The following is a 27981-nucleotide window of genomic DNA, read 5'->3' on the forward strand; positions in this document are numbered from 1 at the left end:
CGGCTTAAGATCCTTATCAGTCAAACTCATACGACGGGAAGTATCATAGTAAAGGATATTGATGTTGCTGCCTCCATCCATGAGTACTTTAGTGAACTTGTACCCTCCAACATGAGGTGCAACCACCAAAGCCAACTGACCCGGATTGTCAACCCGGGGCGGGTGATCCTCGCGGCTCCAAACAATTGGATGTTCATACCACCGCAAGTAGCGAGGGACCGCCGGCTCAATTGCGTTCACTGCCCTTTTACAAACCTTCTGGCCCCGTTTGCATAAACTCGTGGTGAACACATGATACTGACCACTATTGAGCTGCTTTGGATTACTCTGATAACCAGACTGCTGCTGCTGATTCCCTTGACCAGGTTGCTGATTAAAACCACCTTGATTACCTTGGCCCTGAAAACCGGAATTTGAGCCGCCACCACCAAAGCCCGGTCCGCGAGAACCGGGTCCTGAGCCGCCATGCGGGCCATGATGGTCCTGATAAAAACTAGAATTCCGGTACTCGTTCATGATGAAGCAATCTTTCCACATATGGGTAGCCGGCTTATCCGGGGTGTTATGCTTCGGGCAAGGCTGATTCATCACCGCCTCAATATTAAACTTTGGCCCGCCAAGCCGGGGTGCGAACGTCTTCCCTTTACGACGCTATTTACTGCTCTAAGCATTGGTATTAGCCACAAAGTCTGAACTGCCGTCAGCCTTGCGCTTGCCATTATTACCCTAACCCGCCGTATGGATTTACAAGTGTACCAAAACATCTATTGATGCGAACTACAAGAAAAGGTATAGGCAAATAATACTAGATCTAGGGATGAAAATGGAGCGAAAACGGTCGGAACTAGGTGCCGCGACTTTTGTTTTCATATTTTTTACAGAAGCGGGAACTAATACAGAAACCCCGAAAACAAATACGGAAACGAATACTAGCGGAAACGAAAATAGAGTGAATACAGCACGAAGATGATGACAAAAGCAGAGTGTTCATCGGAACTAAAGATTCCTTAAACCAAAGACAAAAAAAACAAGAAACCAACAAAGTTGCTCCATTAATAAGGTGATTACTAAATATTACTCCCTCCGTCCCATAATATAAGAACGTGTCAAAAACGTTCTTATATTATGGGACGGAGGGAGTATGATATATCATTGACTATATAATAGGATATGTCAGCAAATAAGGTGATTACTAAATATTATGATATATCAATGACTATATAATAGGATATGTCAGTAACAGAGGCGTGCTTGCTTACGGTTTAGGGATTCTGCTCGCGTGTTGTCATGCTTGATGTAGTAGTAGTAGTAATGTAGTTGGGCCATCTGGGCTATTTTCTCATGTGTAGGGCCTAATTGTGTGTTTGTTGGGCTACAAAATAGCCATGAGCTCATATTCAAAAAGCAATTTCCTATTAACAGAAACGAAAAATTCCATTTCCACGTCTGTTCCACAGGAAACATCATTCCATTTCCATTTACATCTTCGCATAAAAATGCCATTTTCACTTCCGTTTTGCAAACTTTCATTTTCCCTCTCCATTTCCAATTTTTCACTGGAAAAGTGGAAAATTTCCACTCCATTTTCATCCCTAGCTAGATCCTGTATTGCTAATTGTGTTCTCTAAAAAAAGGAAAATAGTTCAATACAGTTATTCAACAGAGGTATTGCAGTATTTTGTCACGGCAGTTTATGAATAAGCCGTATAGAGAAGAACAGAGATGCAATGAAAAAGGATTTGTTTTTGTCATGAAGAAAGTACAATGGTTAAACGTCAACTGAAAAATGTATAAGACACTACTCCCTCCTTCCCATAATATAATATGTTATTACATCCAATATCATGCCTTGTGAAACATATAAAAATTATATAAACTCCAGGGTGACATAATGAATCACAGAGAGGAACATTCTGCACGATTATGATTGCATAACTAACCATTCTGAATAGCCTTAAAAAACATTCTAAATAGACAAAGAGGAACATTCCAGAGATAGTAGCATTACAACTTACAATTTTCAAACAGTGAATCTGAATGTCCACAGATGAGCACGAGATCAAAAATCAAGTTCTAGACAAGGGTTTACGCAATGAAATAAATAGATCAGAACATTAGTACACAGAAAATTGGACCAATAAAACTGCAAAAATGAAATATTCTAATAGGTAAAGGGGGGTAAAGGTTGCATCATATGACTGCTGTATCTAGCTCCATGGATCGTCCCATCCTTTGGGTCCCTCCCTCTTAACAAAATCTACAATAACCTCGACAGCCTCTTGCACCCTGTTGGAAAGAGCATGGTTTCCCCATTTTATTTCAACTTTCTCTGAATCTCCAAGTGCACGACAGAGTCTGCAGTGAAACATGTAACTTGATTATGTTACCATATTGGATCTGTATTTGCTCCATTTAGGTTTAGATTTTCACCTGTCTACAAGTGCCTTCTTATCGACATATTCAGGGACATACTCATCCGCCATTGAAAAAATAACCTGCAGATAAAACACTTACAAGATGTAAAATTCAGCAGCCATAAAAAGTCGGAAACTCGAAACTGAATTCATAATGCAACCATGCACAACACCAACGAAAGTAAGTCATTTTGTGCACTTTGCAGCATACACTTAAATTCACAACATGCATTGAGGCAAAGAATTGAATTTTCAGAACACCGGTTCATAACCGTTTTAATCCAAATGCAGCTTAATTTCAAGTATCTTTGCATTGTGCCTTCATCTTATCGTAGAAATCAACTGTCATCTTTACATGTACACTGGTACCAATCCCTACAGATTCTAAGCTCCAAAGGAAGGGAGGCTTCTGGTGCATTGGGGCTGTGGTTAGCGCTTGTGGACCCACCTGTAAGTGGCTGGCTCATTCTGCTTTGTCAGGTCGGTATGTTGAGCAGTGAAAAATCGAGTACAAATGCCAAACTCCATACAAAGGGAGCTTTGTGGTGCATCAGGGCTGGAGGTATCGCATGGCCCTGGCTGTCGATCCGTGGAGAGCTTGTGTACATCTGATGGGCCCACCTGTGGGTATGAGTGGCGTGCATGTAAGGCTTTGTGTATTATGTGTTGTCGCTCGTGGGGTTTCGGTTCCGTGGGGCATGGGGAATAACCCATGTGGTTGGCTCATGGGCATAGGGCTGCTCTTTGTGGCATTGTGATTGTGCGGGAGGGCTGTAGAGGTGCTTTGTTGCTGAAGGGAGCGGTTTCCACTACGCTGTTGACCTTCCGTGTGTCAGCACTACCTCTCATGTCCTGCTTGCTGAGGAGAGGGATCCGTTCATCAGCTGGGTAGGCCTAGGGCTGCATCGTCTTCTGACCTGAGGTTTGACGGGTAGAAGCGCAAAAAAAGAAGTGGACCCTATTATCGAAAAGTGGCTCGGCAAAGCACACGTCCGCTTCTAGTATAAATGCAAGCATCCAACTTTCCATGTCATAAAAGATAAAGCAGGGACAAACATGATGTTCAATACCTGATGAAATATTTTCTTAGCAAATGACTACTTAGTACTCCCTCTGTAAACTAATATAAGAGCGTTTAGATTACTAAACTAGTTATCTAAACGCTCTTATATTAGTTTACGGAGGGAGTACTAATTTTCAAGATATTCCTTTCTTATCTCCACAGAAGTCATGAAGTGCTTAAGAACCATGGTATATTTGTGTTGTTTATCTACCAATAAGTCCAGCTATTTGAAGTCCCAGATACTGTCATCGCACATAAAAAGTCAATGACATGCAAAGATTGTGTAACTTCATAGGAATACTGATAGGTTCTTTAATGAAAAAAAATCCCCAAAAAATCTTTGGCGATAGGATGGTGAAAACCGTTGATCAGCATAAAATTAAGGTCAAAAAATCGTGAAAGAATCACAAAGCTCCCTGCCATCAGAAGAGAATGGACAACTTGAATATTATGTTTACTATCATTCTTGGAAATGAAATCACTCAAGAACTTCCTGTTTTTAAGTGATTTAACAAGATCAAATAGTAAAGAGGAACAATACCAGGCACTGTGTGGTTGACATATGACCAAGTCTCTGCTTCAGCTGATCTTCACTAAGATCAGAACTGAACATATCGTCATCACCCATGTATGCACAAAGGGAGTGGAACCTACAGAATTTGTATGTATAATTAGAATAAAAGTCAATGTAAAAATCCCTATAGAGATCATATTAACTACTCCCAGATAGATCCAAAAAGATAAAAGATATGCAACCAAAATATTTCGAGTTTGTGTCTCTCTTCCCTCTTCCGCATTGGCTTTTAGGGTCTGTCGCAGGTGATGTTTCTTAAGCTAATTGGCATGTTTCTTGGTCGATGGTTGTGGATTTCTCAAGACATTACCATCGATGAGTCTTGTTGACGTTCAAAAATGAACTTTCAACTAGGGATATCCTTCGCAACGTGGTTAGGGATGAGTCGGAGATGGTGCGTATGGCGGCCTTATAGCGAAGATCACCGTACACTCAACAAAGTGACACGACGATGTTTTTTAAACTAGGTTCAGTTACCTTGTGGGAGCCCGACCTACGTCCTATGGGAGGGTCGTCGAGAGTGGTGCCCGGCGCATGGAACACTTGTCTCCGCTTCCGAGTCCCACGACTCCTGACTAATGGGACTTTCAAGGTCCCTCGAACTCCGCATTTTGGCCTTCCTAACTCTCCTGAGAGAGCTAGACAGGGAGAGTGATCCTCCTCTTGAGTTTACTCAAGCGAGGAGTGACTTTTACATGCTCATGGGAGGCCATATAGAGCCTAGGAATCCTTGACAAATGACCAAGGCTACCCTTGAAGTAAGGAGGGTAGAACTACACAATTTTGCATCCTTTGGCCCATATGCCTCTAGTTGGGCTAGGAGGTGGATTGTAGCACACTAAGGAGAGAATCCCTACACTATTTGGAGCTTCCTTGATGTAACGCCCCGTCCAACCCACCGGTCACCCACCGTTGCCAACCACTACGCGTGGCTACACCTAGGATCTAGAGTGGCCCCACAGACCAACACTAGTCTTTCCTGCGCACTTTGTCCTCACTCGTGCGCACCCCGGATCAACTTCCCAGTCGATCACCCATATCCTCAAATTGCCCCAAGCCAAGCACGCTTAACTTTGAGGTTCCTTTCGAATGGGTTCCCAGAAAAGAAGGTCCAACTTATTGATATTAGTTTATCATTCCTATTAAGCCGAGATGTCACAGACACCCCCACTCAAAGGAATCGACATCCCTGTCGACCCAGTAGGAACGTTCGCTCTTGGCACACATCTGTGCGTCCAGTCCGGCACATGCGTCATGCCATGTGCCACGACGGGCCACACACGCCATGCACCACTGGCCCGCGTAGCTGACCCGCACACGCCCGTGTAACCGAGAGGGTCATCTATGATACCAGTTGAAACACCCCAGTTCCTGGTCGTTGCGCTTGGCTACCACCTAGGATCTAGACTGGCCCCACAAACTAACACTACGTCTTTCCTGCGCACTTTGTCCTTACTCATGTGCACCCGAGATCAACTTCCCAGTTGGTCAACCATCCTCACATTGCTCCAAGCCAAGCACGTTTAACTTTAAGGTGTTGAAGTCTATATGTGGATTGCCTAGCCCTTTCCATCAGTTCGGACTTTTGGTTGCGTTGGTTAGTGCATTAAGCTTAACATGGTATCAAAGCCTAAGATCTTGAGTTCAAGTCCTTGCTTTCACAATTTATCAAAAAATTGTTGTTGCCCCTCTCTCTGTCCACGTATAGGCCTCTTGAGCCATACCTGTGAGTCTATTCACGTGTTGACTTCCCCGCGTCACACGTGAGAGGGGGTGTTGAAGTCTGTATGTGGATTGCCTAGCCCTTTCCATTAGTTCAGACTTTCGGTTGCGTTGGCTAGTGCACGAAGCTTAACATAAGGTTCCTTTCAGATGGGCTCCGGAAGAGAAGGTGCACCTTATTGATATTAGTAGTCAATCATTCCTATTAAGCCGGGATTTTCGTGGAGATATATTCGTCCTCAGAAATATTTGTGGGAATTCGGGCCCCTTCCGCAAGTTTTATAGCCATATTTGACTAGAAAATACCTTGCAGGAATTTGTGTGCCTCTGCAAATTACATAGTCGGATTGGATTCCCAAAACATCTTGCGGGAATTCGGGGCATCTCGGAAATTTTTATGGAGTCAGAACGACTCCTAACATACTTTGCAAGAATTATTGACCCATCTACCACATATTCTCATCTTTGAACAATATGCTATGGGAACGTGGAGCTCGACCATGGTGAGCCCGCGCTTGGCATAGTCCTGTACTATCAGGTACAGCTTGGTGATTTCCTTGCTGCCGGCCGGGGTGTACTTCAAGCTCCAGGAATTGCGCTATCTTGGTGGAACCAGGGTGAAGGCCTCGATGAGTCAGGATATTGGCAGATTGCCGAGCTTGATGTCCGTGATGTAAAACCATTCTTCCTGCCACTTCTTGTTGGATTCGACCAACTCTCCATCGAGGTAACTGGATCCGGCCTACCTTGGTGATGGCGGCACCCCCGCACTCGCAGGTCTCTGTCACAATGGTCTGGAGCTTGACCGAGGAGTAGCAGCATCAAAGGCCGAAGGGTGGCTCGAAGCCGAGAAACAACTCGCACAGGGCCATGAAACATGTTATATGGAGGATGCCATTCGGGGTCAAATGGTGGAGTTGGAGGCCGTAGTAAGTGGAGAAGTTCCCTAAAGAAGGATGAAGAGGGAACACCGAACCGCGAAGAGAAGGGATAAAGCATACCCGCTCGCCGCCACGCGGGCGCGGAACTACCTCGGTGACGCCTATCCCATTCGTGTTGGTCGTCACAGCGAGCGACACTCAACGACTTCAGACGGCGGCAGGTGCCCAGCTCGATGAGGTGTGCAAGATGCCCTTCGGTGGTAGTGGACGTCATTCGCTTGCGCTTGGTGTCGGATGCAACCTTCAACTTCCCCTTGTTGTCTCGACACTCTTTGCCGGCGGTTACCTTGCCCACGGAGGTGCCCCTCGGCCTCTGGGTCTTCCCTGGCTTGGGAGGCATGGGGGCAAGATTGCGTGCGTGGGCCGTGCGAGATGGAATGAGTGGAAAGCTTGGAGATTGAGCAGCAGCAACAACGACAACAATGGAGGCGGAGCACTTAAAAGAGAGACGGAGAAGAACAAAAAGGGCCAAGTGCAGAGACCCCTTGGTGGTTTTCCCTTATAAACACCAGACGAAAAGGAAGCAGTGCGACCTTGTCGTGACACGCAGCAGGTTTAGCCTCCCAATTCCCAATTATCCCACGCTTAATGCGCGCAGGGATTGAGGCATTTAATAACGCCGACGTCCGAGACGTGTCATCCAGTCATGTCATAATGACTGACGGGACGTGGCTTAGATGGGCACCACAATCCCACACACACGTCACGTTGACTGACGGCCAACCTGACAATGGTGATTCGGTTCGCCCTGTTGGACCAGCGCCTGGTCCGGTCCCTCCATAGGACCCGACCTCTGGCTTCCAAAAGATTTCACAAGTACTATACAGGAAATCGGCCTATGGAAGCCAGCTTCGCGAGAAGACTTCACCGTGGACGGCTACATACACTAACAATTCAAGAATAGGGGAGCTTCATGAACCAACTTCCACTCTGACAAGCTAATAAGGTCGGCGCCAGCAGATCGACCCCAACCAAGAAGCAGTCGGATTTGAAGACTAGTTTCGGGGCTACTTACGGTTTACGGCCTAGGGGTGCCTCACCTTACCAGAAGCTGGCCTGAGTAGGCCAGCCTGGGCCCCCATAGGTCGGTTATGTCATGGGCGATCAGCCCGACCCATGGCTCTACAATCATAATGGGCCCAGAAGGCTTGGAGTACAAGACAAGGCAACCGGCATCCAGTGGACTCCTTACCGACTTAGATCATGTAACCCTAGACCATGGTACGCATATAAGCTAGGGCTAGGCTAGTCAAATAGACACAACAGAACCCTAGAGCTTTCTTCAATCCCTCGATCTTTGTAACCCCTATACACAGATAATATACGCAAGCAGGAGTACGGTATTACCTCTTCTACGAGGGCCTGGACCTAGGTAAAACTCTGCCCTTGTTAACATCCGATCTACTCCTTTGGCCGAATACCCTATCAAGGAATCTACCGGAAAATACTCCGACAATGCTGCAGTTGCTACTTATGAGCACAGGTCTTGGACTATCAACAGGCTCTTCTCACTTATCATGATGAGTTGTTTGTCTAGACTCGGTGCTTTGATAATGATACTCACGCTGCAATTGTTCTCAGGGCCAGTGTTCTACCTTAGTTTTCCTCTGAGTTTATGGCCTCACTAACGTCTTCAAGATGTGGACCCATCTTCGATAGTGCTATCAGCCCTCTGGTGATGCCCAATACTAGTAGGTGGATCGCCACGAGCATGCTCTTAAGCAGGGTGACTCCACTATTGATGATTTCTTCCCGCATTACTGGTTGTGCTTCATGCAAATGCCGCCATGTCGTCAGGTTAGACTTGGAGTTTCAGCCCATCTACTAGTTCTTGTCTCGGCTTCGTAAGGAGTTTGAACCGAGGCACGCTCAACTATTTGCTCATGGTCGTGTTTCTCTTATGGAGGTGCTTTCTGAGATTCGTGCTAAGGAGACTCACCTAGATGGTGTTGGTTTACTTGAGCTCCTGCTACGCCGCCTGCTGCACCAGCTCTTTCTCGCTCTAGTGCTCCGCCGCTCCTACCCACTCCTCCTGGTGGTGAGGGTCGCTCTTGTACTGATTGCGGCTACTGTAACAGAGATGGTCTCCCTGGGTCAGATTGCTTTAAGAAGCAGTTGCACCTGCGCAACAGGGAGCGCAACTCTTCTTCTGGGATTCGTATTTTTACTTTGACACACTCGGTTGTCTCTCTGACTGAGCAAGATATCTTTAATTAGCATCTGCTTGCCGCTTCAGGTTCTTCTTCGATGGGTGCTGCAGGTTCTATGGCAAATGCTTCACACTAAGCGATCACCATCTACACGGTCAGGTTTATCCCCATGGGTTCTAGATTCTAGAGCTTCCTTTCATGTCTTTTGATTCTTCCACCTTGTCCTCTCTCAGATCTCTCGATTCTCTTGTTCATGTTCTCACAGCTGATGGTACACTTCTTTCTGTTGCTACTCGAGGCACTCTTACCACTTTTTTTTGTTCCTGATGGCATGTCCTGCCGTATTCTTCATTCTCTGTATGGCCTTAAACAAACCCCTCATGCCTATTTTGAGCATTTCACCTCTGTGGTGATTATTGTTGGTTTTCCGGCAAGTGTTCATGATCTTGCACTATTTGTTCACATTTCTGCTAGTGGCTGGACTCTTTTTCTTCTTCTATATGTTAATGACATGATCATCACCGGTGAGGACTTGAATACATTGCCTTTTTGAAGACATGTCCTAGTGAGCAGTTTCTTATGTCTGATCTTGGCCCTCTTTGCTACTTTCTTGGGATTCAGGTTTCTTCTACCTTTGATGACTTCTTTATTTCCCAAGAGAAGTATAGAGACTCGGATGGAGCTCAATGTTCACCTCCGTGCTTCCGATGGTGACCCCTTGTCTAATTCGACGCGTTATCGGCATCTTGTTGGAAGTCTTGTCTATCTAGTTGTCACTCGTTCGAATATCTCTATCATGTTCATATTTTGAGTCAGTTTGTTTTTGTTCCTACTTCGATTCACTATACTCACCTTCTTCGCATTCTACGATGTGTTCATGGCACGATCTCTCACTGTATTTTCTTTTCCCATTCTAGTTCGTTACAGTTTCAGGCCTATTTATATGCTACGTGGGCTAGTGATCCTTCAGATCGCGTTCACTTTCTTCTTACTGTGTTTTTCTCAGTGGTTCTCTCATTGCCTAGAGAACGAAGAAACAGAGTGCAGTTTCCTGGTCGAGTGCAGAGGCTCAGTTGCGAGCTATGGCTCTTTTGACAGCAGAGGTGTTTCTGTTACTACACCTACTCCCCTCTTGCCAGACAGTACAAGTGATATCAATATTGCATACGACCATGTGAAGCATGAGCTCACCAAGCATATTAGTGTCTTGATGCTTCTTCTGTGTGCGCTCGTGTGCATGATGAGGTTATTGCTCTTCAATATGTGCCTTCCGAGTTAAAGTTGGCGGATTTTTCTTTATGAAGGCCCAGACTACAGCATCATGGATTTTCCCTCTCTGAACATAGTGTTGTGGATCCACCCTGAGTTTGGGGGGGGGGTGTTAAGAGTTATAGTATGTTTCCATGTGTTGAATCAAAGAGAAGCTCATTCAGAGTTGTGCTTAGTGGCTAGGTGGTTTGATGTGTGTGGCGCCTTGACTCCAGGCAACGCCGAGTTCATCTTCTAGGTCTACCACATGGGTTGGACCCTATGGGCCTCGTTACTGGAGATGGGTAGGGCCCCTAACGGTTCAACACTCCCCTCAAGATGGGTGGTAGATATCTATCAACCCCATCTCATCACATGCCAAGTTACAGTCCTTTGTTCCTAGTCCCTTTATCAAGCAATCTACATTTCTGCTGGCCAAAGCTAATATAAGCAAGGCTGATGATCCGAGCATCAAGTTTCTACTTAATGAAGAAGCGATCAATTTCCACATGTTTTGTTCTATCATGTTATGGGATATTGGCACAAAGACATTCACTTCTCTGTCTAGGCCACCTCTATGCCAAGTAGGTTTTAGATCGCCCAAATCCTTTACCTCCAATTTCTTGCCCGGACACACCTTCATTCTCTTCATTTCCTCATCATCTCCAGTGATGATAATATCATCAACATACACTGCAAGAATGGTGATCTTACCAGTGTGTCTATAGAACACCGTGTGATCACCATTACGTTGACCATATCCCATATCACAAATTGCTCGTCTGGACCTATCAAACCATGCCCTCAACGATTGCTTCAGTCCATACAAGGATTCCTTTAGCCTGCATACCTTCCCCGTAGTTTGTTCCATACCAACACCTGGTGGTATCTCAATGTATACATCTTCATGCAAGTCACCATGTAAGAAGGCATTCTTGACATCCAATTGGTGCAATTTCAACCCAAAGTTTGCAGCACAGGAAACCAATATCCTTACTGTGTTCATCTTTGCCACCAGAGCAAATGCCTCGTCATAGTCAACTCCAATAGTTTGACTATATCCTCCGGTGACCAATCTAGCCTTATACTGTTCCGCCTTCCCCTCAGGATATGCTTCACAGTATAAATCCACTTACAACTCACTCCTTTCCTTTCTGCCGAGAATGTGGTTAGCACCCACGTCTTGTTTTTCTTCGGTGCTCCCAACTCCTCTATCATCGCTTCACGCCACCTCGGCGCTTGCTTTGCAGTCATCCAATCCTTTGGGATTGACACAGTTTATAGAGAGGCAACACATGCTCTATAGGAAGGAGACAAAGCCTCATAAGACACAAAATTACCAATGGCATGGTCATCAAAAACATCCTGCGGTAGAGCCTTCCTTGTCACTTTACCCTTCCTTACTACTTCACGTGTCCCCTTTCACAACACAATAGACAGTTCCACTGCATCCTACTCCCCTGCACTTGTGGCTCATCACTGCCTTGTTGCTCCCCATGCACTTGTAGTTGTCGTTGTGAGTACACCAGGGGATTCTTCTGCCACCGGTACCAAACAGGCACCTGGAGAGTACCAATCAAAATTGTACCCACTATTGGCTAGACCTGAACATGCACATCATCATTAGTTAGTGCCCACAGAATCACCCTAGGTATGAGATGTAGCCTTCTCCGCCTCTTGACCATATTTCAAGAGTGTAGGTAGTCAAGCTCTCCAAACAACAAACCTATCGGCTCACAATAGAATGGCTCAGACTCCCTGAGGGTGACATCAATGCTGACAAATATGCATTTCTCAGAGGTACAACAACATTTATACCCATGCTAACTAGAAGAATAGCCTAGAAAAACACACTTCACTGCTCGCGGATCTAGCTTCCCAGTATTAGGTCGGCGATCTCAAACAAAACATATACTGCCAAACAACTTTGGGGGAACAACAAACATTGTTTCTCCAAACATCAAGTCACACAAACATTTCATGCCTAGTATCCTTGATTGTGTTTGGTTGATCACGTATGTGACTGTCATAACGGCTTCACTCCACAAGAATTTGGGCACATTCATCGTATACAGCAACGAGTAAGCAGCCTCAAGAATATGTCGACTCTTCCTTTCTGCCACTCCATTCAGAAGGGGAGGTGTCTGGACATGAAGTTTGATGAAGAATAACAAGGAGACCCAAAAGGTGTTATTCACATACTTTGTGCCATTGTCAATCCTAAATCACCTACACCTAAAATTGATTCTTCATAATGACATGGAAATTTTGAAAACAACTAAACACCTCATTCTTAGGACACATCAAATAAATCCAGGTCATACGAGAATAATAGTCGATAAAGGTTATACAATATTTCATACCATTCACTAACACCACTGGGCAAGTCCGTGCATCCGAATGAATAAGCATAAAAGGAGATATGCTCCAAAGCCCCTTACTCACATATGAGGCTTTTGTGTGTTTAGCATATTCGCAAGCATCACATGTCAACTTGCCCTTGCCTATTCCACACATAACATCCGAAAATATTCTAGTCATCTTGTCGAAAGATACATGCCAGATCCTACAATGATGGATAATGATCTGCTTCTTCTTGTCATCCATGGTCGCAGCAGACACCCTAGTCCACATACCAGAGCCCCCTACTCCTGGTGCTAGTCCAGATCGTCTGCCTCATCTATCACTCTTGAATCATGCAACCGAACTTGTTAAGAATCACACGACAATCTATCTGATCAATCAGAGCACTCATCGAGAACGAATTGACAGGAAAAGATGGCACATGTAACGCCGAGCATAGGGAGATGGTCTTACACTTTAGTGTGCCAAACCCTACGACGGGTTGTTTTGTACCATCGGCAGTTTGTATAGTGCCTATGTGAGTAGGCGGATGCTTGTTGTAAGACTCGAACACCGAATTTACCCTTGACATGCCTAGATGCTCCAGAGCCTAGAACCCACTCCGAATCAGTTCTATGAAGCAGCAATTGTGGCCTTTTCAGTGTCGCCTTCATTTGTATAGATAAAATGAGCCGAACTTGGTGCTGCTTGGCATTCAGTGGTAGCAACAGTCGTTGTTGTCCCTCTACCAATTTGCTCTACTTCCTTGCTAGCCACAACGTTCCCATCCTCCTCAATGACCTCTACCTCTTTGACATCCCTGCTGAATGTTGCCGTGTTCATCATGCGAGCCACCCATGCCCGCGCAACGTCAAAGGACACTTCAGCGGAGGCCAACGTGTACGCAGCATAGCTTCCTCCTTGATGGCAGCAAGCAGGGCATCCTCCGAGTCTCTGCTTGCCGAGGCACACAGCCCCCAACACCTGCACCGAACTACACCTCCGCCTCCTCTTAGCACTTCATCTCCTATGTGCCTTCCTCCTTCCTCTGCGTTACACGAACATCCATCGTTCGGCCGCACCGAATCCATGACGCTGGTCTTCTCCACCAAGTCGTTGAACGTTGAACACATACACGACCTCACCAACTGCCATCTTCCGTGATGCGGAGCATCCTAAGGTCATCCCCACGGACATGTCATCATCACCCAAGACACCAAGTGGACCGATGACAAGAGCTCGTGCAATAGCTATCGCAACCGAGGTTAACTCTCTCCTTGTCGAACTTCCCTTCGAATCACATGAGACATGGCTACTATCTCAAATGGAGACACTTTGTGTGCTCAGGTACCAAGGAACCAACCATGCAGAAGCCAAGGAACAAGGCCAAGCAATGGCGGAGGAAGATCGCGAAGGAGAAGAAGGAAACGGGACAAGTCTGCACTTGCCCGGATGATCAGGACCCTGGTTCGGACGATCCGGCCAATGCTCGAACGATCCAGACCTCTGTCCAGACGATCCGATTACGCGTCCCGAAGACACAGGAAGGCCGAGCCCGAAGCCGGATCATCCGAAAGAAGCCTGGACGTCCGGACAAGGTCCCGGACATCCAGCCTGACGACTGTTGATTCGACCCTGCCGGGTGACTACCCAGATCATCCGGGTACCCACCCTGACGTCCGGCCTTGCCTGCGCGCAAACCGGCCATGTGGCCATGCATCTCCCCAACTACCTCTCTATTCCGCCCTAGACTATATATAGACCTTCCCCTCCTCTTTCTAGGGTTAGCAAAGCATATGAGATGAACTAGAGAGTTTTGCTCCTTACCATACCTCTCGCATGAAGACCAAGGCCTCCTAGGCGAAGATCCTCCAAGTGGATATCAAGGCCTCCCTTTGTGGAGAAGACTACCCCCTTCAAGACCTCAACACTCCCAAGCTGGGAAGAACTATCTCCCCTTTTACTTTCCTCTTGTTGGATTTGCATCTTGAACCTTGTATGTGTGTGCATTTAGTGGATGTGTGACCTTGGATCTTGTCTTGAGTGTTCCTCTCTTTTTGTTTTCCTCATGATTTTCAGCATTTTCCCACATCTTGGATCAGAGCATAGGTTGATTCACATCTTGGGAGTCAAATCACCCCCCCCCCCCACTTTGTAGCCTATTTTTGTTGCTTTTTGTCCCAACTCGAAAATCCCACCAAAAATAGCCCTCCCAATTTTTTTGTATTTTGTTAGTTCTTATGAGATTTTGTTGTTTTTGATCCATGAATTTGTTGTTTGGCAAGTGGATCTAACCTTCGCTCACCATCCCTCGCCATCCCCACCACGAAATCCACCCCAAAATCTGTCCAAAAATTTCGTGTTCATCCCGAGCCCAAATCTACCACGGTTGACCCCGGACGATCCAGACACTCTCCCGGACGATCCGGTCATTTACTCAGATGATCCGGAACTCCACCCGGATCATCGGCTTCGGCTGACGAAACTGCATTAAAAAAAACACAGATCGGCCACCACCAATTCTTCCACATCCTCAGCCACCTTTCCACCACCATTAGCCTTCCGTAAAAGCCCCACTTCAACCACACCAACCACATCTTCCGCTACCAGCCCAATTTGACCCATTTTCTTTGAGATTTTGAGTTGTGTTTCCGTTTCCTAAGATGTTTCGGCTAATTAGGGATGTTTCGACATCAACAACACCGCCACTCATCATCGCCACAGATACGACATTGACAACGACCCCTTCACCACTTGACACAACGATCGTAAGCAATGGCGGTAACTTCGACGACTTCATTGTACATTTTCTTGCCATTGCATTGATAACCCTGAGCCGTTTGCGAAGCTTGCCCACCGGGACTAGCCATTTGAGAATTGTCGGGCCACATTACTTGGGCACTTTAGTGATACATACGCCGCATAGCTTCCTAGCGTGCTCATATCTTGTTATCATCTCTTGTGTCACAAGTTACTCCCGTGCATATATCATTGCTATCTTGGATCGTGCATTTCGCATAAGTGGCAAAAACATCATACATAAAAAAAACAAGCTTTTAAGCAAAAGAAAAACAAAGCAAAGAGCTTCTAAGCAATAGCATCGAGCCACATTGCATGCCATTGATCATCACAGACCATACATACATAGCATACTTGGGATAGAAAGACGACACATTTTGTTTCTCATAGGTTGTGCACAAGTACGTATCTCACCCATTCGAGCAATCGTGCTAGCGTCTCTTCTAGTATTCGTGCAACACAAGCTTTTTCCATGGTAACACATTTTGTGCTCATTCCTTGGTTGTGCAAATCCCATTTACCTTCCGTGTGTTAGTTCTAAGTGATATCATAGGTTTTGATCTATTTGCTTTGCATGCAATTTGTGAATCTTTTTCAACATTATCAATATCTTGACTAACACTTGCTTGAATTTTGTGCCATTCATCCTAATCAAGCTCCTTGATAAGCATTACTTGTGTAGGTGTGAGATTGATAAGATCTGGTACCAATTTTACTATTTCTATAATACCATCTTGAGTGATCATTGATCCATCTTCAACATCGGAAAAGGTAAATTTGGTATTGTTCTTCTCAAATTTTCACTCACATTTGCTCGGGCCTTGTGATGGATAGCCCAAGCACGTCAAACCCGCCCTTCGACGACAACGAAGACGCCGACAACTTCGTCACCAAAACTCACCACTTTGCTCTACTACAACAAGCCATGCATCAAGCAAATGAAGCCTTGAGTGATAGATTGATTAATTCGCAACCGACTTGCGCCAATCCGAAGCAAGAAATCGGGACTATCTTGACGCGAAGTTGTCCACTCAAATGGAAGAGATTCGTGCAATCTTGGTCACACACACCTCTTCAACATCTTCATCATCAAGAAGGCAACATTCAAGCCACCACTCTTCGGACACCTCTTCCGATGCAAGTCTACCACGACCTCGTTCTCATCTTCGAGATGACCATCAAGATCATCAGGCTTCACAAAACCCATTCCATGGCAATGGATTACAAGACCACCTTCGTGAGCGCGAACGACGTCGTCGACAAGAACAAGACGCCCTTGAACAAGAGCAAGAGTGACAACGTAAACGCCATAAAGAGCAAGACGACGACGTCCTACGGCAAGAACAACAACGCCGTAAGGACCAAGCGCTTGAAGCACAATGAGCTCTAAGCGAATCCACTTGCGCCATGGATGAGCGCAATAAAAGAGTGCGTTAACAAGAACAAGCCCTATGACAAGAGCGACAAGATGAAGATGCTCGCAATGAGGAACGCCATGAAATGAGGCAAAGAGCAAGAATCCCTCGGCCCCGACATCAAGCTAGTCATGAGAAGCAAGAAGTTCAAGAGCCTCCTCCACGCCAAGAGCGACATCACCAGCGCAACCATCATAATGAGGAGCAACGCTATGGCAAGCTCAAGTTCACCATGCCTAAGTTCTCCGGAACCACGGACCCCAAAGACTATCTCTAATGGGCCTTAAAAGTGGACAAGATATTTCGTCTTCACAACTATGAAGAGGAAAAGATCACGATGGCCTCCCTTGAGTTCCAAGACTATGTTCTCATTTGGTGTGAACAAGTTGTTGAGACGAGAAGGGAACAAGGCGAGCCACCGATTTCTACTTGGAATCAAATGAAGGAAATCATGAGAGCTCGCTTCGTGCCTACACACTACAACCGTGATCTCTTCAAGAAGCTCCAACTTCTCAAACAAGGCACAAAGTCAGTTGAGGACTACTACCAAGAGATGGAGATTGCCATGATACGAGCCAACGTAAAGGAAGACGGGGAGCAAACAATGGCGAGACTCTTGAATGGCCTCAACCACCAAGTCAAGAAAATTGCGGGTTTCCAACAGCATTCCAACCTCCTCGGGCTCGTGCACCAAGCAACCAAAGCGGAGCGACAAGTGCAAGATGACTACAAGTACTCCAAGTACTCATCAAGACCTTATGGCTCCAACATTCAAGTTTCTACAACTCCGGCGCCTACAACGACTCGAGCTACACCCACTAGCAGTGGAACCTCAAGCTCCAAGCAACCTACGACATCTTTGAGTCGTCCCTCTACAGGCAACTACAAGCCAAGAGCTTCATCATCTACAACTCCTCCAACGGATGCTACCGCCAAGACAAGTTTCATCTAATGTTTCACTTGCAAAGGCCGTGGCCACAAGACATTCGAGTGCCCCACAAGACGCACCATGATCGCCAACGATGACGGCACCTATGACTCTATGAGCGATGATGAAATGGAAGCCTTTAGCAATGTCCACATTTCTCCCAGGTAGCTACATGCAGCAGTTAGCTTTTCTCCTCGAACAGCCGCCCGCAGCAGCAATGTCCCCTTCTTCTCCCCCTGGCGAGCAGCTGCACACAACAGTAGCTCCCAGCAACAGCAGCAGCTCAAACCGCTGCCTCTCTTCCCTTCCCAATCAGCAGCAGCCAGCAGACACAGGAGCAGCACCCCTCAGTGGCAGCAGCAGCAGCAGCAGCAGCAGTGCATTCTAGCGAATTCAGCAGCAGCAGAGCCGCATCTCCTCTTCCTCCTCTGTCGCGCAGCCACAGAGGTACCAGCAGGCAGCAACTGCACTTGACACCCGCGCCAGCCGGCACTTTTCCTAGCTCCGGCACCGCCGTCCATGCAGCTCCCGTGCATACAGCCGGGCCCACGACTTCCCCGCTTGCAACAAATAATCACCGACAGCCAAGTCAAAAGTACAAGAAAAAACATCTCCCCATACACTACCACAACATCCAAATTCTTCCTTACCCAACGCATCACCCTCCATGCCCCCACTGCCGGTGTGGTTTTCATGATCTGCACCAAGTTCCTGACAGATGTCAAGTGGGATGTGCTGATGCTCAGGTGGGCGCCTGCTGCTGCTGCTCCTTCGTCTTCCCCGGCACTGGCCCAAGCTCACAGCAGTCGTCTGATCCAAGATGTGCTGCTCTTCTGGCCACCATCAGGACCAAAGCCTGAAGTGGTGAAGGGAGGAGGTTGTAGGCTGTAGCATTTTCAGGCCACACGCTGCGCCCACGAGGCATTTGCTTTAGTCAGTCCTGCTGGACAAGGCCATCTGTCATGGATCAAGTGATCACAGAAGTGCCCATCCGGCTCCTGACAGAGACAATGACAGCGGCACCCCTCTCTCTAGCTGTCCCTTTCGCTCTCGTCCAACTGTGGTAGTTGGCGAGTTAAGGGTTCGGAAAGAGAAATCGTTTTCTACTGCATGTGACCGGCCACAAGGCTGAGGTTGCCCTTTGCTGAGGCCACAATGAAGATAGCTGGCATAAAGCCCTCATGGTCGGGCTTATTTTTGCCTTGGAGATACCCAAAGTATGATATGACCATGGTCATTAACTCATGCTCATCTAACTCTTTATGCATTCTTGAGCATATATAGCCGTCATATGTATCATTAACAATAGTGGTACCTCTCGTAAACTTTCATAATTACCTACGGGTACACAGTATTGTAACTATGGACTTGTGTAAATAGAGCATGAAAATTAGTACCTGTAGGCAGTAATTGGAGCATCTGAATTTGCTTCTCTGGGCATCAAATCCATTCCACGGCCCGCACTAATCATTTTCGCTGCCAGATCTATCATTTCTCCTGTTTCTGGAAGAGTTGCCCTATACTCCCTGTCACTTACTGGGGCCTGAATAAAAGATCATTGTAGAATTTCTATCAAGATACTATTAAGGTGTTATATTAATTACAGCAAAAGCAATTATTATCAACACTTTACAAGCTGATCAGTTGCTTCTGTCCTTAGGTGTGAGAATATCATGTGCAATACTCGGGAAACAAGAATATGGACAGGAATACTCGGAGACCAAAAATCCTTCTGTGCAATACTCGGAGAACAAGAATATGGACAGGAAAATTATACCTGCAAAATTACCCCAGAAACTGCTTTGGAACATGCAAAGTTTGTCTGCATGTAATGTATAATATCCTGGCATTCATAAAAGTGTCCATGTTATCTCATACTGTAGACCATAAAATAGTGCAGTATCTACTGTAACAGCATACCTGGCAACCAGTGCTGTGACCGAGCAGTATTACTCCTTCAGAATTATCTTTATTTATCAAGTAGCCGATGAGCTGATCAAGTTCCAATGCATCCTTGCAAAAGAAAAAATACGATCAACACATAGACTAAATCAAGCAAAGAGAAGCAAAAAGGAAAAATCAATCAAACGTTAATCTAAGCAAAACTGGTTGTATCACTACTGCCACTGATTGTCCTCATGTATTCTTATCATGCTGCATTGCACTAAAAAAGTCAAAGGTAAAATCAGAAGGTTTGATGAATAATGCAGTATGTCATCAACGCAACTGTCATATAATGCTTAGTTCATACGCCAAAATAAAAGGCATCTTCTATTGCAAACATGACCAGGGAGCGTTCTCCCCACGATACCCGATTCCTATTTTTACAAACGTCCCACCCATGGTTCTGAACTGAAATTCATATTCAGCCAAGATTCAGGAAATGGCAGGTAAGTTCTAGAGCATGCACTACATTATACTCCCTCCGTTCCAAAATAGATGACTCAACTTTGTACTAACTTTAGTACAAAGTTGGTTCATCTATTTTGGAACGGAGGGAGTACTTGCATATACATAATATAAACATTTTTCGGTTTAAGAGAACAGCTCATAGGTAGGCTCTGACCACCTAGCCTTCCAAAACTATTTACAACTTTATACAGTGAATCCTGGTTGAAAGAACATGTGGTGCCCCCATGTTTGGTTTTGGTAGTTAACGACAATCTCTATGGACTAATGGTTGCCTTGAGTTATATTTGAAGGATTTGTCCATAGGCTTTTCTTAAGTCCATGTGTTGGTTTCAAGGAGTTTATGTGATGACCAAAGTGCTATTCAAGGAATTGTCCAGAGATTGGTCATGTAGAAGACATGATACAAGGTTGATCAAGACCAAGTCAAAGAGTGAATCAAGTTGATGTACCGAGAGGGATCAAGTGATTCCATGGTATGGCAAGCATTGTCCATTACGCTGTGTGTACTAACCCATGGTCTACGTGAGAATTTTTATGTGGGGTTAGGCATGTTTCCATGGGCTTGCGTCAAGAGGAGTTCCCATACAACCCATGGAGGATGACATCAAGTGGTGATCGTCATCGAGATTGTAGTGTGCAAGTTCAAGTGGAGCATCACGAAGAGATCATGCTTGAAGCTTGTCGTCCATTTTGGTGACAATGGACTTGTGAAGATGTTCCGATGTGTGGCTCACCCATAGTGGAGTATGGGGGAGCAATCTACTAGTCTTCATCGAGCCAACGCAATCAAGAAAGGTGGCCCAACTTGAGAGAGTCAAGATCGTCATCATCTAGCTCAAGTGGACTATGTGCAAGGCAAAGGTTTGCCCGTGATAGGATTTCTATTTTACCAGTCTAATGGTGGTAGTTGGGAGACCGGGTTATAGGATCGATTGCTGTACTATCAAGGAGGGCTCTCAAGTTAGTAGCTTGATCGTATCGTTCGTAGAGAGCTCAAACCATTGCATCCTTGCATCATCTTTCTTGGTTCTTGTTTGGTGTTTCTCTTTGTGAGTTTCAGAGCTTATGGTCATCTTCATGACAAGCTCGAGTTCATCAAAAACGGAGTTCATATATGCATCTTCTATGATGTTTTCGATGTTAAGAGTTTTTGCCTGTTCTTCATTCATAGAGGTTTCACATCTCTATCTCTTAGGCATACTCCCTCTGCCACTTCTTACTATAACCGATCGCTGTTGGATAGTATTTTTCGTCATCTATCCAACAAGCTTGAGTTTGCTCAATTCGGAGCTCATTTACAGAAGTTATGACAGTTCAAGCTTTCCTGCATCCTGTTAAGCTTCATGCACTAGCCAACGCAACCAAAAGTCCGAACTGATGGTAAGGGCTAGTGCAATCCACATATACTGTAACACCCCTTCTCAAGTGTGACGGGGAAGACAAGTCAACACGTGCAACCGGAAGAGAGCGATGGCGCGCGAAACTCACGTATGACTCAAGAGGCCTATACGTGGACACAAAGGGGGGCTACGAGCAATTTTTGAATAAATTGCGAAAGCCAGGACTTGAACTCAAGAACTTGGCTCTGATACCATGTTAAGCTTCATGCACTAGCCAACGCAACCAAAAGTCCGAACTGATGGAAAGGGCTAGTACAATCCACATATACTGTAACACATCCATCTATTTTGCTTAGGTCTTTTGTTGCTCTCTAGCGGTAGTACCGCCCTGGGCAGCGGCAGTACCGCTTGCGCGGTACTTCCGCGGTTCCAGTGCCGCGGGCACTACCCCTTTTTTCGGCTTCTTGACTGTTTATCGCTTCAGCGGTAGTAGGGCGGTAGTGGCGAGCGGTAGTACTGCTCTAAGCGGTACTACCGGCCAGCCACTACCGCTGCTACGTCCGCCTACTTTATCGCCTCTGGACTCGTTTTACTCTCTGCGGTTGTAGGGCGGTTGTAAGGGGCGGTAGTACCGCTTCTCCCCTGTATACTGCAACCTCAACGGTAGTACCGCTCCAGCGGCACTGTCGCCTCCGGATGCTTCTTCTGTGCACTATACTCCGGGTACTTCCGCCCGAGCGGTAGTACTGCTCCCTGGAGCGGTAGTACTGCTTGTGTGTGTCCAATGCACATAGGGCACATAACGATTGGATTTGGCGAGGCCTATAAAAGGGGGTCTTCTTCCCCAATGATTCTTATCCTTTGAGCTCGTGTTCTTCCCCCATTGTTGAGCTTCTTCGAGCTTGCTATCCCTCAATCCCTCCTAGTTTTGGGGGGAAAGAGAGAGGAGATCTAGATCCACATTTCCACCAATCACGTTCTCCTCTATGTGAGGGGAACCCCTTGGATCTAGATCTTGGAGTTCTTAGTGTTCTCCTTGTTCTTCCTCTCATTTTCCTCCATAGCTTTCCTTGCTTTGGTGGGATTTGAGAGTGAGGGACTTGGGCACTCCGTGTGCCCTTGCCATTGCATTAGTTGCATCAGTTTGAGTTCTCCACGGCGATACGTGAAAGTGAATAGTTGAGAAGCTTATTACTCTTGGGTGCTTGGTACCCTAGAGCTTGTTCCTCTTGGGTGCTTGGGCACCCTAGACGGTTGGTGGTGTCTCGGAGCTCGATCATTGTGGTGTAAAGCTCCGGGCTTGCGTCGGGGTCTCCAATTAGGTTGTGGAGATTGCCCCGAGCAATTTGTACGGGTTCCGGTGACCGCCTCCAAGGGTTGCCAAAGTGTACGGGTTCGGTGACCGCCCCCAAGGGTTGCCATTTGTACGGGTTCGGTGACCGCCCTCAAGGGTCCCTTAGTGGAATCACGGCATCTTGCATTGTGCGAGGGCGTGAGAAGATTACGGTGGCCCTAGTGGCTTCTTGGGGAGCATTGTGCTCCACACTGCTTCAAACGAGGATTAGCATCCGCAAGGGTGTCAACTTCCGGATACGTCGTCGTCTCCGCGTGCCTCAATTATCTCTTACCCAAGCCCTTTACTTATGCACTTTACTTTGTGATAGCATAGTGTTTCATGTTATATATCTTGCGATCACTTAGTTGTTTATCTTGCTTAGCATAGGTTGTTGGTGCACATAGGTGAGACTAGTTGTTTTAGGTTTTGTGCTTGACAAATTAAACGCTAGTTTTATTCCGCATTTGTTCAAGCCTAAACCATAAATATTTTGAAGTGCCTATTCACCCCTCCCACCCCCCTCTAGGCGACATCCACGATCTTACACTGGTAAGTTTCACAGTACCAATGGTACTTTGTGTTTCTGCCAGTTATTTTTATGTGTGTGAATTTTGAAGGTAACAATGTGTCAGGCTGTAGAAGTGTGCCATGGTGACTATGTAGTAACCTTCCCCTGTTTCTTCGTGCCGGATCTAGTTTAAACCGTCGATTGCCTATCCAATGGCTCTCCCTTGATGATAACAGTTCGCCACTGGTGTCGCTGCTCACCTTTTGATGCTTCATCCTAGGACTCCAATCCTTCGACCCATCGTTGTTTACTTTCCGACAAGCGCATGTGCGCAGTGTTGCTTTTCTTCAGTCTTTGTGTTGTAATGGCTATAAAGCCTCCCCTCTTTCTCCATTTTGGACACGCTGAATGTAATCGAGTATAAGCCCTAGCCGCCTGTGGCGTGCTTCTCCTACTTTCCCCTTTTTCAAGGAATACAAACCCTAGGTTGATTTCAAATTCTCTCTGAAATTGCTTGGTTGATTGCTAAAATTTAGTTAAGTCTAGTCCAGGTCTTGACAATTGGTATCTAGAGCCAGTCGATTCTTGGCGGTGGCGTGATCTCTGGTGCGTAAAGGTTGGGGGTGCGGCAGTAAAATCCCTCTGCGAACTATAGATCGGGCAATGGTGTTCGACGGAGGCGGCCGGAGTGGCACTGTTCAGAGGCAGTCAGAATTCAGGCCTGGTTGCCGGTGAACATTTCCCCTGCGGGAAAATCCCAGCTATTGAGTTCGGATGGTGCTTCAAGGAGGCAGGCGCTGGAGTCGATGTTGGCGGCGGTAGATCCTTGGTGGTTTCATCTGCAAATTCCCCCCTTCCACCCTTCTTGCTGAATCTTTCCGGATCAAAAGGAAAAACCATGTCTAAGCCTACGGAGTTTGGCGAAACAGCTGATCGCAGCTCGAATCACGGGAGCTTGATATTAAGACGTTGCAACGGTATCGTGAGGAGGATAAGAAGGAATTCCAGGACTTTCAAGCATTGGTAAACAGAAATTTTGTCACTATGCAAAAGAACTTTGACAAAATTCAGGAAAATTTTAGGCCCTTGTTTTTGGATCCTGAGCAGAACCAAGTCTGCAACAAATGCAGAGAGTCATGGGTACCAGGTCACAGACAGGTGTGCAAAATGAGCCAAAGGGCACAAATACAAGCATTACAAGCTCAAGACAATGATACTTCAGAAATAATTTATGTTACAGATTTTGAAGATCCTGAGCAAACTGAACCCCCTCCTGATAATACTGTATTACAACTGTCAATGCATGCTGCTACGGGCATTGGAGTGGCCGAAAAAACTTTTATCTTGTCAGTCAAAATTGGCAGTACTATAGCTATAGCTCTTGTAGACAGTGGAAGCACCAACCTTTGTATCACCTGAAATGGCTGCTAAATTACCGGTGGCTCCTGTTACTGCACCAAGGGTCAAAGTGATGGTGGCCAATGGAGGCATTCTATGTAGCGAATTTTCTTCCCATAATTGTCCATATGAAATTCAGGGCCACAAGTTCAGTCACACTTTCAGGGAGTTAAAATTAAAAGGTTATGATATAATATTGGGAGTGGACTGGTTAAAGAAGTGCCCTTTACAGTTGGACTTTATAAAGATGGAAATGAAAATTTCCCCTGTCCAAGGAAAAATGATAACTTTTGTGGATGAAGCATTGCCTCAGCGGCATCCTACTAAAGCCAAAGACAATGCTGAAACTCTACTGGACCAGGTTGTGTGTGGTTTTTTCCTTCTGACTGTGCTGCAGATCAACAGTGTCCTAAGGAACTACAACAAGTTTTACAACAATATGACAAGGTGTTTGCTACACCCACTGCTCTGCCTCCTGCCAGGCCCTGTGATCACAAAATTCCCTTGACAGATGAGGCCCAGGTGGTCAACCAGAGACCTTACAGATTGCCTCATCACCAGAAAGAGGCCTTGGAAAAGATAATCCTAGAAATGCTCAAATCTGGAGTAATCAGGCCTAGCACTAGCCCATTTTCCTCTCCTGCTCTGCTAGTGAAAAAGAAAGATGGCACCTGGAGGTTGTGCACTGATTATAGGAAACTCAACAAAATTACTATTAAGAACAAATATCCTATACCAGTAATTGAAGACCTGCTAGATCAGCTCAAAGCGGCTAAAATTTTCTGAAAGATTGATTTAAGGAATGGCTATCATCAAACTAGAATGGCTAAAGAAGATATTCATATAACTGCCTTTTCCACACACATGGGGCATTATGAATATCTGGTTAACTCATGAATTTGCTGGCCTCTTAAAGTTTGTAGTGGTTTTCTTTGATGATATCCTGGTGTTCAGTAATTCCATGGAAGAGCACAAAGAACATCTAGCTCAAGTGCTGGGACAACCAGTTATTTGCTAAAATGGACAAGTGCTCATTTGGTCAGTCAGAAGTTGAATATTTGGGCCATGTGATTAATCAGGATGGAGTGGCTACTGACCAAACAAAGATTGCTGCTATCAAGGAATGGCCAGCACTAAGCACTGTCACCGACTTAAGAAGCTTTTTGACACTCTCAAGGAAAAACTCACCAATGCCCCAGTATTGGCATTGCCAGACTTTACAAAACCTTTTGTGTTGGAAGTTGATGCTAGTGGCTATGGTCTTGGAGTTGTGCTAATGCAAGAAGGAAGGACATTATCTTATTTAAGCAAAGCTATTGGACCAAAAGCAACAGCCCTGTCCACTTATGACAAAGAAGAATTAGCAATTATTGAGGCTATGAAGAAGTGGAAGCATTACTTCTCTGTCACATCATTGGTGATCAGAACTGACCAGGAAAGTTTGAAGTATATACAAGAGCAAAATTGACTAAAGGTGCACAGCACAAACTGTTACTGAAATTGCTGGGGTATAATTTCACAGTGGAGTACAAAAAGGGCAAAGAAAATAGAGCTGTTGATGCTCTCTCAAGAGGCAAATACATGGTCTCATCACGCACTGTCAGTATGACTACTCCTATGTGGGTCACTAAAGTTGTGAGAAGCTATAAATCAGATCAGAAGATTAAGGAACTCATCGCTGAATGCACATTCAGCAAGGATGGTAACTCTTCATACACTTTCAAGAATGGCGTACTCAGGTTTCACAATAAGATTGTGGTGGGCAAGGCAACTTCTTTGAGGCAAGATATCCTTAGAACTTATCACACTTCTAAGCTAGGGGGCACTTTGGGGAAAGAGCAACTTACCAAAGAGTTAAATTGGTATTTCACTGGCGTGGACTCAACCAAGAAGTCATTGAGGCCTCCTTTGGTTCATAGGGTAGGAAAATCATGGGAATAGGAAAGTCATAGGAAATGAGATGGCATGTGTCTCAAATCCTATGAGTAGGAATGGGAAAGGAGATGTCCTTTGATTCACATCATAGGATTTTTTTCATTGAGTCTAAGCTGATTCCATTCCTACATCCAAAGGGCTCTAAAGGAAATTTTCCTATAGAAATCCTATCCTATGGAATTCCTACAAAATTCCTTCAAACCAAAGGAGGCCTGAGTTTGTCAAGCAATGCCCTATGTGCCAGTTAAAGCAGAACATACCCTATATCCTGGTTTGTTGGAACCCCTGCCAATTCCTGATTTTGCTTGGGCTCGTATACGTATGGATTTTGTGGAAGGCTTGCTCACATCTGAAAACAAAGACATGATATTGGTGGTTGTGGACAGATTCACTAAGTGTGCCCACTTCATAGCAATGAAACACCCCATCACTGTGCAAACTGTGGCAAGAGCCTTCTCTGATAGTCTTCAAGTTACTTGGCATGCCTCTAGTCATTGTCACCGACAGGGATAGAATTTTTACTAACAACCTGTGGCAGCAGCTCTTCAAATCACTTAAAATCAAATTGCACATGAGCACTAGTTACCATCCCCAATCTGATGGACAAACTGAGAGAGTGAACCAGTGTTTGGAAAACTATTTGAGATGTATGTGCTTCCAGCAACCCAAGAAATGGCATGGATGGTTAGCTTTGGCTGAGTGGTGGTATAACATCATTTTTCATACTGCTCTGCAAATGACCCCATTCCAAGCCTTATATGACTTTCCTCCTCATATGGTGGCAGAGCCTGTCCTGCCAGATTCAATTTCTGATGACAATGCAGATTTGTTACAAATTAGGGAATTGGCAATGGAAGTAATCAAGCAAAACCTCTTGAAGGTGTTGGTGCAATATTTGCCCTCCTGTGTTTTGGAGATTGTTGACAGAAACAGGCATGGACAGATTTGTTTGCTAGTGCATCCAGAGAGAAATAGTCCATGCAGAACCGAAGAGAATGCTGTCTTCGATTTCAAGTTCGAGGAAACTTCACCGAAGAATATCTGCGTTGCAGAGAAGAATGAGCTATATTTGTTGAAATCATGTAGGCGAGAAGATTGATGTGAAGGAGTTAGCCCCTCGAAAATTATTGCTAACGTGAAGCAATTGGTTCGGAGTTTCTATCTGAAGAAATTGACTGCAGCGAATGGAAGTCGAAGACAAAGTGAAGACGTAGCATTCATTTCGTTGTTCTTCTTCCGTTCATTTGAGTCATAGCACCTCCGTACTATTAAGAGGGGTATAGGTTCTCGAAGCTTAGATCTGCTATGATGCTTAGCCCAAATCTGTGCGAGACAGAGAGAAATCTCTTTATGTTTCGAATGATTACCTACCAGCAGTAGACGTTGTTCTTTGTGCTGCAGGAGATATCTTTCGAACTGGGGAGTTAGCATTACTTGTTCCACAAGTAATGTTAT

General features: G+C 45.6%; 1 protein-coding gene across 2 annotated transcripts in view; it reads right to left on the reverse strand.

Annotated features, from left to right (window-relative positions):
* Positions 1-1927: 1927 nt before the first annotated feature.
* Positions 1928-27981, reverse strand: part of LOC109754914 (UPF0613 protein PB24D3.06c) — a 48847-nt gene continuing 22793 nt past the window's right edge. For both annotated transcript variants that reach the window (XM_020313809.4, XM_020313808.4), the window contains 6 exons: positions 19518-19610; positions 19375-19440; positions 18995-19140; positions 4019-4127; positions 2431-2495; positions 1928-2355 (listed from right to left, as the gene is read on the reverse strand). In XM_020313809.4, the coding sequence (XP_020169398.1) occupies positions 2208-2355; positions 2431-2495; positions 4019-4127; positions 18995-19140; positions 19375-19440; positions 19518-19610 (627 nt within the window). In that variant the 3' untranslated portion in view covers positions 1928-2207. The remainder of the gene's footprint in view (positions 2356-2430; positions 2496-4018; positions 4128-18994; positions 19141-19374; positions 19441-19517; positions 19611-27981) is intronic.

Source organism: Aegilops tauschii, chromosome 2 (assembly GCF_002575655.3).
Source record: "Aegilops tauschii subsp. strangulata cultivar AL8/78 chromosome 2, Aet v6.0, whole genome shotgun sequence".
In the NCBI taxonomy this organism is placed as follows: domain Eukaryota; kingdom Viridiplantae; phylum Streptophyta; class Magnoliopsida; order Poales; family Poaceae; genus Aegilops; species Aegilops tauschii.